Here is a 14,380-nt window from a genome sequence, read left to right as displayed (position 1 = left end):
ACCAAAAAAAAAAAAAAATGATTTAGCAATAAAATTGATGGTGAATTTAATTTTGGTTGTGCAACATAAATTATTGGCTCACTCAAAAGCGCTGTTCAAATCAAAACATTCTTTCCCAATCAAGAGCAACATTTGCTATCTCTCAATAAACACGGCACACCCCAATGGCTTAGTGGGTTAACGCACCAGCTGGTCTAACGCTGAGCCATACAGACTAGGAAGGCTCCAGGATCAAGGCGAGTTGGCTGATCTCAGCCAGGATGGCATTGGGGTGTTAAAATTGGCCGTGTCCCTGGGCTAGGGAGGGGAATAAAGCAGGCAGGGTTTCAGGTACCAACCACGACGCAGTGATTCCTGCTGGGAAATGGGTGTCTATGGGAGATTGTGAATCCCCTAGTTTCTGTAGTTTTTAAAGGGGACCAATAAAAGGTAAAAGGAAGAGAGGGCGGACTTGCATTTATATAGCGCTTTTCATGGTCCCAGGACGTCCCAAAGCACTTCACAGCCAATGAGGTACTTCTGAAGTGAGGCAACACGGCAGCCAATTTGCACACAGCAAGATCCCACAGACAGCAATGACCAGATCATCTGAAGAGATTCCTGTACTTTTTGGAGAGGAGAGGTAGAAAGTTATGTGATACAGCTCTGATCATGAATGGGTCAGTCTTCAACCCCCCCTGCCCTTCCTCACCCAAACTAGAGATACAGTTACTCCTCCTTGTCTAAATGATCTTCTTTGATGGCAATGAGTCAAACATGGGGGTATCAAACATGCTCCTATTCCCACGTAGGGCAATTACCTTCTGGGCAGGATTTCAGAACTCTTGCCAGTGGGAAATGCTGTGAACCTGTTGGAGAGTTCTGGATCCTGATAACTGACTTTGATATTTACACCTTGGTGTAGGCAGTGGAGTTGGACAGTGTCAGCAACTTTAAGAGGCAGTTGGCCAGTATTTTTTTTTGGCAAAAGAAGCAATTGAGGGGTATATGAGATAGAGCATGAATTTAGGTCGGTCCAGATGGACCACATATGTCAGAAGGGTTTTGGGTTCAAGTCCCACTCCAGGGACTTGAACTCAAAATCTAAGCTGCCACACCAACGCAGTACTGAGGGAATGCTGCACTGTCGGAGGTGCCGTCTTTTGGATGAGACGTTAAACCGAGGCCCCGTCTGCCCTCTCAGGTGGACGTAAAAGATCCCGCTGCACTATTCGAGGAAGAGCAGGGGAGGTCACCCGGGGACCTGGCCAACATTTATCCTTCAACCAATATCACTAAAAAAGATGATCTGGTCATTTGTGGCATTGGTTTTGTGGGATCTTGCTGTGTACAAGGTGGCTGCTGCGTTACCAGCAGTGACTGCAGTTCAAAAAATATATACTTCATTGGCTGTAAAGCGCTTTGGGACGTCTTGAGGTTGTGAATGAAGTTATAGAAATGCAAATCCTTTCCTATTCTGGTTTATTTATTACAAATGATGTAGCAATCCCAGTAACTGTGCCTTTTATTTGCTTCCAGTTCATTCCAGTGACCATTTTTGTGTTGGTCAAAAAAACCAGGCATGATCCCTTTAAACAGGGGCCTCATTGCGAGCTGTCTTCCCTTGTGCCTGTTTTTTAAAAAAATAGGAAAACGAAAGATTTAAATTATATTTTAAATTGAAATGCTCTTTGGAAAAAAATGGTGGTGATTTTTAAGGGAATTCTCACCGATAATTGGGGAGGGGGAGGTTGCGCATCATTCTCAGGCGGTTCCCAGGCACATGGGATTAGGTCCCCGAACAGCTGAGTTTGTTACATTTTAAGGTCAGGGGTCAGGAGCGAAAGGTCAGGGTGGGGGGAGAGGCCGGAGAGGGGCCCCGGGGAGAGGCACCGACCCCCGAGGCGAGGCGAGGCACCGGCACCGGCGGCGCCTGTTGATCCGGATCTCAGTTTTGCTGCAATGTCGGGACCGAACGGGGAACCGAGTGTTAATGTGGAGCGAGAGGAGGAGGAGGAGGATGTGCCCGAGGAAGGTAAAACCCTGGGGAGGGGGTCGCTCAATGGGCGGGGTCCCCCCGATCCGACCCCCCCCCCGGATCGGACCACTTCCCCCCCCCCCAATCCCTCGATCGGACCCCTCCCCCCCCCACCCCCAATCGGACCCCTCTTCCTCCCCCCCAATCCCTCGATCGGACCCCTCTTCCTCCCCCCCAAATCCCTCGATCGGACCCCTCTTCCTCCCCCCCAAATCCCTCGATCGGACCCCTCTTCCTCCCCCCCAAATCCCTCGATCGGACCCCTCTTCCTCCCCCCCAATCCCTCGATCGGACCCCTCTTCCCCCCCCCCAATCCCTCGATCGGACCCCTCTCCCCCCCCCCCCCCCCCCAATCGGACCCCTCTTCCCCCCCCCAATCCCTCGATCGGACCCCTCTTCCCCCCCCAATCCCTTGATCGGACCCCTCTTCCCCCCCCACCCCCAATCGGACCCCTCTTCCCCCCCCAATCGGACCCCTCTTCCCCCCCACCCCCAAAACACTCGATCGGACCCCCCTAAACCCGGAGATGGCAAGCTGCAGAATTAAATTTTCACTCTACTTGAGTACTGAGGGAGTGCAGCACTGTCGGAGGTGCCGTCTTTCGGATGAGACCGAGGCGCAGTCTACCCTCTCAGGTGGATGTAAAAGATCCCATGGCATTATTTGAAGGAGAGCAGGGGAGTTCTCCTCGGTGTCCTGGACAATATTTAGCCGACATCACTAACAGAGATTATCTGGTCATTACCTCGTTACTGTCTGTGGGACCTTGTAAAATCGGCTGCTGCATTTTCCTACATTACAACAGTGACTACGCTTTTTTTAAAAAAAGTACTTCATTGGATGTAAAGCGCTTTGGGACGGCCGGGGGTCGTGAAAGGTGCTATATAAATGCAAGTTCTTTCAATCTTTTTGTACTCATTCGGCTAATAGTTAAATATTGTACTCTTCCCATTCCCTCCCCTTTCTTGGCAGAATATGCTGCACTCAACTTGATGCTCGACCAGATCAACTCTTGCCTGGATAACCTTGAGGAGAAGAACGACGTTCTAAATACGAAACTTAGAGAACTGCTGGAGTCGAATCGCCAGGCGAGGATGGAGTTCAGGCAGCAACATGTGGACGCAACTGCCCCGCCAACAGATTCCAAGGACCACAATGCTTGACTGTGATAACTGTTTCTCCCATCAAGCACTAATAGCACATGTCCTGCTTAAGAATAAAAAAAAACCCTGTTTGTTGGCTGTAACCATTGCTAGCAAATTTCCTTTCCTATGTCAAAAAACGCTGGCTGGTTTTCATCGGTGTATTGAGCTGCAGTATTGCCTGCGGTGACATTTTTTGCCTCTATATAGGTAACATCTTTATGTTGGTTTCAGCTTTGGATTTCCCGTTTCTTCCTTTTGAGATTCACTTGTAACAGGTGCTAGCTAGGCTGTGTGTTTCCCAATTGTGAGTTGCTTTTCCAGGATATTTTGGCTGGATTTAATTTTTAAAAAAAAACAGTTGTGTATGATCTTCAGGACGTGGAGCTGTACTGGCCTCAAGGACCACTGCAGTTTATCTGGCTGGTCCTAGTGTCCAGGAAATATGCCCCACGATCTTTCTCGTACCTCTTTATCAAGGTTTTTCCAGATACTATCGAACTTTCTCTTGAATTTGCTGATACAATCAGTCCCTCGGCCATCCATTCACCTTCTTCCGTGTAAAATAATTAAATCGAAACCATCTTTTCACCCTCCCTCTTGAGTTTATGCCGTCTTATAAAATTTGTGCATGGTCAAATTTATTAATGTTTACTCTTGTATACCCTTTAGGATCTTGACTACTTCTATAAGATTACCTCTGATCCTTCTGTTTAAACATTCCCAGCTTCTGTAGCCTCTCATCATTCAGGTGCCCAACGGCAGGGAGGAATTTAGTTGCCGTTTACTGTACCCTGTCCAATGCCTGAATGTCTTTCTCATAACGTGACCAGAACTGTACCCAGTACTTCAGGTGGGGCCAGACTAGGGCTCAGTTCTTGAGATCTGCGCTCTCGTCCTCTGTTAATAGTTTGCTCTTTACTGAATGTTCCTGTAATCTATAGTTAACGCTATGTTATTCCATGGGTCTGTTGTGTGACACAATGTAATTTCTGTATTGTAAATCCATCAAGTCCTGGGTGATGTAGCAATGAGAAAATGGTTTGAAAAACCATTAATCGATAACACCAAGTCTCTCTGAATTGAAGGTGTACATTTTGGGACAAGCTTCCACCGTTTTACTTGAATGAAAGCTTGCTCCGAATGTAAAATTTCTCAAAGGTTTTACACTGGTTCTAAAATTGGTTAAGTGGAGAGGGGAATAAAAGCCACAACTACTAAACAAGTTTATAATTTAGAGACAACCCCTCTCCCCAACGTACTTAAAGATAATCGATTCATGCATTCTACTCTAGGCAGTGGTGTAATGCCCACAGAATTGTGCAATAATGTACCATTGCCTGTAACTGGGATATTGAAGGTGAGTGACAGGCTTGCTGCTACAGTACACACATTGTTACTGTTCAGTTGTTTCCTTGAAGTAAATAAAGCACATAAAAGATTTTTAAAAAAATGATAACGTTTGCTTCAGGTAGGGTTAGTGGGTGTAGTTATTCTGCAACAGAACAGTGCAAAAGGATCAGGAGCCAGCCTGACTGAGACTGTCTATATGCACAATTTGAATAAATGATAGTGGATAGTGTACTTTACACTAACCTAGAAATCCAGGTGTTAGAAATCTAATGTGCGGAGGACGTCTGATTATTCCCTCCGTTGTGTACACGTGTTTCTCAGCTTACACAGTTATGTAAATATATTCACTTGATTCCATTCCTGTTTTGTGATACATCTGGATTTAATATTATGCTTTCTACAAAATTCTCCTATTAAACCGACCGATGGTTAAGGCTGCAGTTTTATTGAACGTTGAGCTGATGGAGGGGGGAGAATCGAGCTGGCTGAATGGCAATGGGAATATTTGGGTGATAGTTATGGAGCCGAGACACTTTCAGGCACCTGATTTTAACGACTGTAACCTCTTTATATATTGTTTCTAACTTATGGAAGAGAAACTGAGCACCAGTGTCAATGGCAGAGGTACTGAAAACAACGTGCCTTCCCATTAAGGCAGAGTCGAATAGAGGCCACAATGGGTTGATGGGGCATAGCTTTCTTTCCTCACTGTAATCTACCAGCAGCTGTTGCACTGTCAGCGGAGATACCACAGAGGACGAAGGTCTAACATCGTCTTCAGCCTAAGATATTTTCAAAAATGTGAGGTTTTGAGACAGTAAATAGTTAAAAGACCATTTCCACCAGTTACAGTTGAACAGCTAGCACTGTCAGTGGTCCAAATCATAGAATCTTACAGCACAGGTGGTGGCCAATCAGCCCATTGTGCCCGTGCTGGCTCTTTGAAAGAGCTATCCAGTTAGTCCCACTCCCTCCCCACCTTGCTCTTTCCTCATAGCCCTGCAAATTTTTTCCCTTCAAGTATTTATCCAATTCCCTTTTGAAAGTTACTATTGAACCTGCCTCTACACTGCTACCTATCCAAGCTGCCAAAGGATGATTGAGTTTGACACTTGTACACCTAGTGTCTGGCTCAGCAGTAGTAGTGGTGCGAGGTGCTGCTTCTATATTTTATAACTAATTAATATCCTACTTCAAAAATAAATCTGTCAGTGTAAATGATGGGGGCTTGTTCTGTAGAATGTAATTCTTTGGTGACTATACGTTTGTAGTCTCCTTGTCTATCCACCAGGGGTTCAGATGGACTACTCGTATCTGCTTTATACAGGAACCAATGGCTATTTTCTCCCCTGTCCCTATGGAATTGGTAACTTACTTCTGTCCAATACTGTGTCTGTTCCGTGACTGGCAGCCTTCCCTGCGTAAAAACACAAGTCCAGTCCATCAATTCCACATCGTTGTGTAATTACTCTATCATGGACACCCCCCCTCCCCTGTTAATCCCCTACTTTAAACTCCTTCCTTGAAAAAAAAATCAAAATAATATCACCATCACCAATTCCCCATCACAATCAGATAATGATCCAGCGATCTTAAAAAAGTCAGCCCCTTTCTCTGAGTGTCTGTCCCACATGTTCACTTGTCTGGTGGTTGCGGGGAACAGGACTTTTTTTTTAAAAAACACTGATCTTGTTTGAGGATTGTGAATTTTACAACTGTCCTGTAGAGCTGTGCAAGTCGTCCTTTCAAATTTCACACAAAGTGTGATCGCTGTGTGGGATGGTCTTCCTTGAAGGGTAGTGCAGGCAAAACTTTGGAACCATTCAAGAGGCAGTTAAATGCTGTGATGGGGTGGGGAAGGGAAGGGGTTAGTGTGGGTGGGTTGGATCGGAACAGGAGTAGGCCATTTAGCCCCTCGAGCCAGTTCCGCCATTCAATTAGATCATCCACCTGCCTTGGTTCCGTAACCCTTAACAAATCTATTGATCTCAAAAATAGGATAGGATACCCTAGATGGGCTGAATGACTGTACTCATCAGTACTTTGATGTTTTAATTTTTTTTTAAAAACTGGCAAGTGCTGGATCAAGAAGTTGCTGCCCAGAAGCCTTAGAAACATCAAATGAGTTAGTGATTGAAATTCAGGGGAAGTACAAACTTGCAGGCTGAACCTCACGTTCTGGATGCAGAGGAAGAAATCTCAAATCGAGTGTGAAGAATTTCAAAAATACCGGCTGCCTTTTTAGTAAGAGACGCAACCTCACCATATATTTAAAATCATTTGAAACAGTATGTGACTGAAGCTTTATTTCCAAAACCTGTCTCCAGGCCATTCAACCACCAACTGAAAACAACAAACATGTTTTTCAAACTACACTAGAAACAGCATTTTATTTAGAGTAAGGAAAAAATGACAGTACTCACAAACAGCAACCTGAATGACTTAAAAAAAAAAAGTATTCAACATTAAAAGGACTTCCATCTCAAAAAAAGGTAGCTTTTAAATGTCCCATTACCCTAAATACACCGAACACTGTCCATTCAAAATATTCCATTGCTACAATCCAAATTTCACGTTTCTAGAGGATTTGTAAGGAATGAAGAGTTAACTGCTGACGATGAATTTATTGCGGTATTTTACAGATCAACTTAGTCAAGGATGCATATAAAAACAGGTAAAAAGGAGCATATTCACCTCACGATCTGCAGTGTTTATTCCACCCCCTCGAACAAGAGAATGAGGTGTTTGTGAAAGGGAGAAGCAACTTAACAGCGTGTCATTATGAGGTGTGCGGAGAGACTTTAGGGGAAGAAAACAAATTTCTGTTTCTGCACAACTGGCCTGTATTCCACTATCTCTCCCCTGTACTTGCTTTAGTTATATTATTACACAAGTGATCTCCACCAGCTAAGGACCTCATCTTTTTACCTTTGTTTTAATCCATCCCAGACAGATGGAATGAAGATCCGACAGGAAACTGGGTGGCACATTTGAACACTTTTCCTCCACTCGACACCTGGGTTTGAATTAAATCTGGACCATGCGGGAGGAAAACAAAACAGAAAAGACAGTTGAAAGACATTTGGTCATGCTGGATTTTGGCTCGAGCCGAGTACAAAGGAATCTGCTTTTTCTTCTAAATAGGGGCAGCCCAAATCACAGACAGAGCGAGAGCCCTGTGAGATTACGTACACTGCATCTATTCAAATGTGAGAGATTCTCGAATGACTAATACAAGGCAGTGATTTGAAAGACAAAAATAGCAGATGTTCAGACATCTATTCTGGCATCAGATACTGCTATGTGGAGGGTGCTACAGTGGACTATTTATGTGGAATGCTGGTTAGAAGCAGCACCTGTTCTAAGCCATCCCAGACAGACGGAATGAAGATCTGCTCTGTTTAATGGGGGGGGGGGGGGGGGGGGGGGAAAAGCCTCTTCCCTTTCACTTAAGCGGCCTGGGTTTGGGGATAGGGGAGCCTCGTCAAGTGTGAACAGACCCTAAACTTTGGTACTGTCAACTCTGGTTCCCAAACAATAAAACTATCCTCCATTTGGCACTACTTGTGTCAACTCATACGAATCAAACAGATTATGGGGATAGATTATCCCAAAACCATCACGCAGCTTTCGGGCTCTTCAGAAGGTGGGGGTTAAGGCAGTGTTGTACTGCACTCGGGGCTGAAGTGCCTCCATACAAACTCTGACCAGAAAGTGCCCAATGGAGTGGCTGAATCTAATGTTCCAGACTCCAGCTCTATGACCTTCTTCAACTTCCGTACAAAATGAAAACCCGTCCTTTGCTGATGTGTGATCATATATGGTGCTGTGTGGTCAGTCAGTCCAGCCCAGCCCGCCAAGTCACTGAGTGACCTTGGGGGTAGGAACGGAGAAGACACATAAATACATACCGTGGGTGTCTCCTCCTTGCTGCCCCTCCCCCATTTCATCTCATTCTTGGCGGGTTAAATCCGTCAAAGTGAAGTTTCATCACTGCTCGCAGTGGGCTTTCCTCATAAGCTGCCCTTGGTCAGGATTGTTGGCACTTCCCTGACCAAGGGCAGCTTAACCCTGGCACAGAAAGGACGCATACTTGGCAGCTCTGAAAGGAGGCTTGACATTTGAACAGCAAGGTATGTCCAATTCATCTGATTTAAAACGACGAACCTACGGTTAGCTGAAGATTGAAGAATTTTGAAACTTGTTAGTTAAATTTCATGTTGGCCAAAATGTAATTGTTGCAGAGATGTAGGCGACGCTAGGTGAGGCTGCACTTATTGTCCATCTGTACTCGCTCTGAGGTGGGCCTTCTTCCTAAGCAGACATCGACAGCTTGCCCCCTGGAGAAAGCTTGCTAGACTACTTCAGAGTCAGCTTAGGGTCTGGGTGAGTTTTAACTACTTTCATTTTTCTGGTGCACAGCCCACAAATAACCAGACTTGTTAAATTCAACTTTAAAGATTTCCATGATGGGATTGGAACCAGTGACCTCTGGGTTGCTAGTCCAGTACTATAACCAGTACACTACTATAACCCTATTTAAATAAAATTTACTGCAGTTATCTGCACTTCAGATTTTAAAACAGCAAGAAATGACTGTCATGTTTGAAAGAAACTATAGTTTTGCCAGTGGTTTGGAGTTCCAACACGCAGCACCATCAAGTAGCTACACTTGGGATAGCGCCCAAGGACTGCCAGTCTGTGAGCTGCCCTTGGTGAGAGGCACCAACCAGAGGCAAGAAGAAGGGAAAACAGTCATGAGACTTACCTAGCAAATGACTGGTAGCAGGTCAGCCACTGCTGGAGTGCGGCCGTGTGACCTCAACCAAGCCAGGAAAACAAGCTGCTCCACACTTTTGTTCTGTTATCTGAAGGGCCGCAGGCTATTTTACAGATCAGGAAATTATCCTCTGATAGCTGAATAAAGGTGGCATGGACCTAAACAGGGTTAGCAGAAACAGCTTCAAATTAAAAAAAAAACACTGCTGGCCGCACTATTTGGAAAACATGGTAGCACAATTACTGTTAGTGTTTGCATTACCACATTGGCTAACGAGCAAATGAATGGGTCCATCCTAAGCTCTGTACCCCGGGAGCACCCAGCTCTGGAAGTGGAAAGCAGATACAAGTAAAGCAGTTCCAGCCAAAGACCAGGCTGGATAATAAGGGTAACTTTCCTGGAGCTGGGCCAGCACTGTTCGATGGTGCTGTTATTTCATATTTTAATACCAGCAGTGCTGTTAGTATTACATATTATTAAAGTCAGATCGCCCAAATAAAAATTGCATTCAGGTCTTCTTGAATGTCTTCTTAGGCCAAAGAGGCTTAAATTAAAACAGCTGAAAATGCTGGAAATACAGAGTGTCTGTATGAGAAAGGGAAAGTTAACATCTCAAGTTTAGACTGTTCTGATGAAGGATCTACGCTAGAAACCATAACTTATCCTTTCTCTCTAAGTGCTGACAGGCCTGTTGTCTATTTTCGGGGGGGGGGGGGGGGGGGTGAGTTAAAATTTTACAATTACCATTATTTTATAAAACAAATTAAATAAGAGGTTTTTTTAAAAAAAAGAAACGGTCACAGAAATTGACAATTGGATCTTATTCCCCAAGAGGAAGGAATCCTTCCCTTATTCTATTGTGTATTTCTAATATTCAGCATTTCAAAAATGTCAAGGAAGCCACTTTTGAGATAGTTACGGTAGAATCCTGCGTAGAGCAGTTTGCTTGATCAGCACCCTGCCACCAAACAATATCCACCCCCTCATCGCACTGTGGCTGCAGTATGTACCATCTACACAAGGTTACCAACCCTCCAGGATTTTCCTGGAGTCTCCAGGAATTAGAGATTAATCTCCAGGACACTGCTGTGAGCAATACCCAAGGGAAAAATCATAGGAGCATTAAACAAAGTGTGTTTTTTTTTTTTAAAAAAAACTTTGAACACTTTCGCTTATTAGTTATAAAAATATTGGAGCTGGCAAAAAAAAAAGTTGTTTAACTGACAGTCAAGAATGATCCAATCAGGTAACTAAGAGTATGTTCGCTTTCCAATTGGCTGTGGGAAGGCGGTGCGTCGTGAGGATGGACATGCTGGGCGACCAATGGCGGGAGTGTGGCGGTTGGAGGTCATGTGATAACACCTCCAGGAACATGTCCAAGCAGAGTTGGGAATCCCTACATCTACGGGATGCACTGCGGCAAGTCACCAAACTTACTTCAGCAGCATCCCCCTCCCCCCCCGCGTACTCTACCACCCAGAAGGACAAGAACAGGAATTTAAGGGAACCCCATCCTGACTTGGACATACACTGCCATTCCTTCAGTCCCGGGAGCAATATGTTGGAATTCCCCTACCCAACAGTGCTGTGGGAACACATGCACAAAGACCGTAACCTGTTCAAGAAGGCAGCCCACCACCATTTTCTCAAAGTAACTAGGGACGGGCAATAAATGTGGCCTTGCTAGTGTCACCCACATCCCAAAGCTATTTTTTTTTTTAAAAAGTGTTATTTTGGTTGAATGACGGAGTGCCAATATTACTGAGAGCAGTGTAATACTGCACCTCTCATGTTAACGCATGAACTGCGTGTGATTTAGCGGCATCACGCATTACCAAGAACGGATGCTTGGAAAGGAGACTTGGCGAGTCTGATGGAAAGTTTCGTCAGAAATCATACTCCCCACACACGGCCTCAAAGACACCTAATCCATTTGGTCACACAGGTGATCGGAGCTCGATCACGCAAAAGAAATGCCCTTCAATCTTCTCTGCTGTAACCATTGTTCAAGCACAGAGGCCCAGTTCCTCTCTTTCAGGGGCCCTTACTTTCCACCGACGGCTTCTTTGGTTGAGAACTCCATCCCCCACCTGTGCTTCAAGAAGGGCAGATACCCATGTGAGTTTTCAGAATCGATGCTGGGAATTGCTTTAAGACTGGTAGACGGATCGGTGCATGCTGCATTATGTTTCCACGATCTCACAGATTGTGTGTATGATCTTTCGTTTGCTCTGTGTGATATTAAATAGTTGCCTATCTTACACCAGTGAGGCGCACTGTTATACACTTATCAAGGTTGCAGGAAATGGTTTGATTTTCCACCTTGCACCCAGCGACAAGGTTACATGCAATTATCACACAGCAAAGAGCCCCAAGTCAGAGCAACTCCACTCTGCCGTGCGATATTTCAATTCCTTCCACAACCAATGGCCAACTTGAAAGGAGGTTGGTTTTTTTTTTAAAAACTAGGGTCTCAAGCCTACAAGGAATTATTTTGTTTCGAACACCCCAGGTTCAGGTTCAAGCGATGAAGGGACAGTGTTCAAACAGATGGTACCACCCATCCGCAGTACAAGTAGTAAAGTCTGTGGTGATATTACTTCCAAAAAAAAACCCCCACTGAAGGCGAATGCTCTAAGTTACAATACTAAAATCTTTGGAGCATCACAGTTTTGCCTCTACTTTATAATCCTTAAGAGGATCGAAAAATATTTTTGAACAGGTACTGCATTGGGACACTATAGTTAATAATCAGCAGTAGACTCGCACATGATTCTTCCCTCACTAATGAAAGAAAAATACATAACCACTGATATAGCCCACTGTGAACCTAACATGGTAGCAGAAGTATCTCATCCATCGTGGGCCACCCAGATTTAGCCAAACCGTGGTATAATTTACCCTAAAAAAAGGAATTGGATTTTTAAAAAATTTACTTCTTTCTTCTCGAGAGGCGACGGCCTCTGGCTCCCCGCCCGGATCTTGTTTTGGGGGTGTTGCGTTCCAGGTGCCCATCATTGCCCTCCAGCTGCCCATCATTGCCCTCCAGCTGCCCATCATTGCCCTCCAGCTGCCCATCATTGCCCTCCAGCTGCCCATCATTGCCCTCCAGCTCAGCGTCATTCTCTTCGCCCTTCACATTCGCCTCCTCGCAATCCTTCTCCACCAGGCCGCCGTCGGGCAGGTGCTCCTCCTCTCCCTCCTCCACCTCGCTGTGCTCCTCGGCCTTTGCCGAGCTCAACTCGCATTCTTCGTTCCCATCCTGATCCTCGTCCACCGCCTCGCTGCCCCCGACGGAGCTCGACTCGCACTTGTCGGGATCGGCCGCTGCCTCCTTTGGGCCGCTCGGCGCTTCGTCAATCAAGAGGGGGCCGCCGATTAATTCGGAATCGAGCTCCGCAACGGGCGCACCACCGGAGATCGTTCCAGCTCCGCCTGCGCCACTCAGGCTCTCAAGCTGGAGCTTTTGAGAGTGGGAAGGACTGTCCTTGTCGTTGTTGCCGTCGCCCATACAGGGAGCGGCATGGTCACCCGACGGTGCAGGAACCCCAGCCTCGGGTTTGGAACTTTCCTCCTGTATTTCAGGGTTGCTCACAGCGGTGTCGGGAGATTTTTCGTCAGTCTCCACCTGCTTACCATCCGCTGGCTTGCGATCATCTGTCGAACCAAGGCTGCTCACCCCGCCGGAAGGAGCTGGCGCTTGAACAGATGCAGATAAATAATCTTGGGCTCTTTGTGCTTTGTAACTCTGTTTCAACAAAGAAAACACAAATAATAGGCAAAGGCATCAAACCTTTGGAAAGTCACTGTCAAAAAAAAAAATACATACTTGCAGTTGAATCAATACTACTTTTTGTTGCTAAGTGCAACACTTAGCGAATTTATAAAAAGCATCACCTTCCTTTTTAAGCTCCAATTCTGTACCTTTCCCTGGCTGAGAACATGGGGAAGTGATCTGCTCCCAAATCTTGTGCTGCCTTGTAATTGGTGCCATGAAGTCAGTGAGAATGTTACTCACCGTCCAATTTTCCCTTCCACTTTGTAGGGAACCACCCGGTTTCTGATTAGCACCTCACCGAACATCACAATTCACTATGTGGAGAGGAGCCCGAATCCTACAGCCCAGCGGCAGAACTTGTTACGCGATGAACTTCCGTGCTATCAGCTGATAACCCCCCACCAAATAGCTGCCCGCTCACTCAGTCTGCTAATCCTATATATTATTCCAAAGGTTTTCAAATCCCTCCATGGCCTCGCCCCTCCCTATCTCTGACATCCTTCAGCCTTACAACCCTCCGAGATCTCCGTGCCCAAATTCTTGGCCCCAATTTTAATCGCTCCACCATTGGCGGCCGTGCCCTCAGCTGCCTAGGCCTTAAGCTCTGGAATTCCCTCCCTAAACCTCTCTACCTCTACCTCTTTGAAGATGCTCCTTAAAACCTGCATCTTTGACCAAGCTTTTGGTCATCTGTCCTAATATCTCATGTGGCTAGGTGTCAAATATTGTTTGATAATTGCTCCTGAGAAGCGCCTTGGGATGTTTTACTATGTTAAAGGCGCTGTTTGATTGCAAATTGCTGTTGTTCGTAGCCAGGTGTTTGCAAACACTTAGCTCTGAGCTGCTGCCTTCACTAAGTTCTCGAGAACACATCTACTGGCATATGCAGAGCGCACAAAGGACTGTTCAAAGCTAAAGGGCTCATGGTCAACAGTAGCTTACGCCTTGTAGAATACAATTAAAATCTATAACCCAAGGCGGCTCCAGGTTTGGTGTGGTGAATTACCCAATTTCAGTAAGAGCAGCCAGTGCCCCAGGTTAGAAAGGGGAGCACTATGTTTCTTCCCATGCCTCCCCTGAAATAAAAATCATCCAATGTTGTTCATATCTATATAACTTTCAATCTCTCCTCTCAACAGATATCAACTCAGCTCCTTATAACAATGTCAACTGACCCCAAATCAGAGACTTTCTCTGGAAATCTGCTCCATATACCTGCTATTCTACAGGGGGAGAGTTTTCTCCCTACACTCTAGCCTTACTCGAGGATTGTAATTTTGTACTTGTATCTTCTACTCTTTAGCTCACA

General features: G+C 45.6%; 2 protein-coding genes across 3 annotated transcripts in view; one reads left to right on the top strand and one right to left on the bottom strand.

The window, feature by feature from the left end:
* The first annotated feature begins 1,800 nt into the window (after window positions 1–1,800).
* bbln (bublin coiled coil protein) lies at window positions 1,801–4,946 on the top strand. The gene is made up of 2 exons (XM_067969505.1): window positions 1,801–2,014; window positions 2,991–4,946. Exons 1-2 carry the CDS (start codon window positions 1,942–1,944, stop codon window positions 3,179–3,181), a joined length of 264 nt encoding a protein of 87 aa, XP_067825606.1. The 5' UTR covers window positions 1,801–1,941; the 3' UTR covers window positions 3,182–4,946.
* A 1,846-nt stretch (window positions 4,947–6,792) lies between these two features.
* LOC137300690 (cip1-interacting zinc finger protein-like) overlaps window positions 6,793–14,380 on the bottom strand; it is a 63,106-nt gene continuing 55,518 nt past the window's right edge. For both annotated transcript variants that reach the window (XM_067969940.1, XM_067969941.1), the window contains one exon: window positions 6,793–13,041. In XM_067969940.1, the coding sequence (XP_067826041.1) occupies window positions 12,226–13,041 (816 nt within the window). In that variant the 3' untranslated portion in view covers window positions 6,793–12,225. The remainder of the gene's footprint in view (window positions 13,042–14,380) is intronic.

This window comes from Heptranchias perlo, chromosome 31 (assembly GCF_035084215.1).
Source record: "Heptranchias perlo isolate sHepPer1 chromosome 31, sHepPer1.hap1, whole genome shotgun sequence".
Lineage (NCBI taxonomy): Eukaryota > Metazoa > Chordata > Chondrichthyes > Hexanchiformes > Hexanchidae > Heptranchias > Heptranchias perlo.
Note: the sequence above shows the minus strand (reverse complement) of the source record. Positions and strands in the feature narration are given on the sequence as shown.

Coding starts and splice junctions, on each gene's coding strand:
- bbln (XM_067969505.1), top strand. CDS start 1,942: ATGTCGGGACCGAACGGGGAACCGAGTGTTAATGTGGAGCGAGAGGAG. Junction 2,015..2,990: donor GGAGGATGTGCCCGAGGAAG/GTAAAACCCTGG, acceptor CTTTCTTGGCAG/AATATGCTGCACTCAACTTG.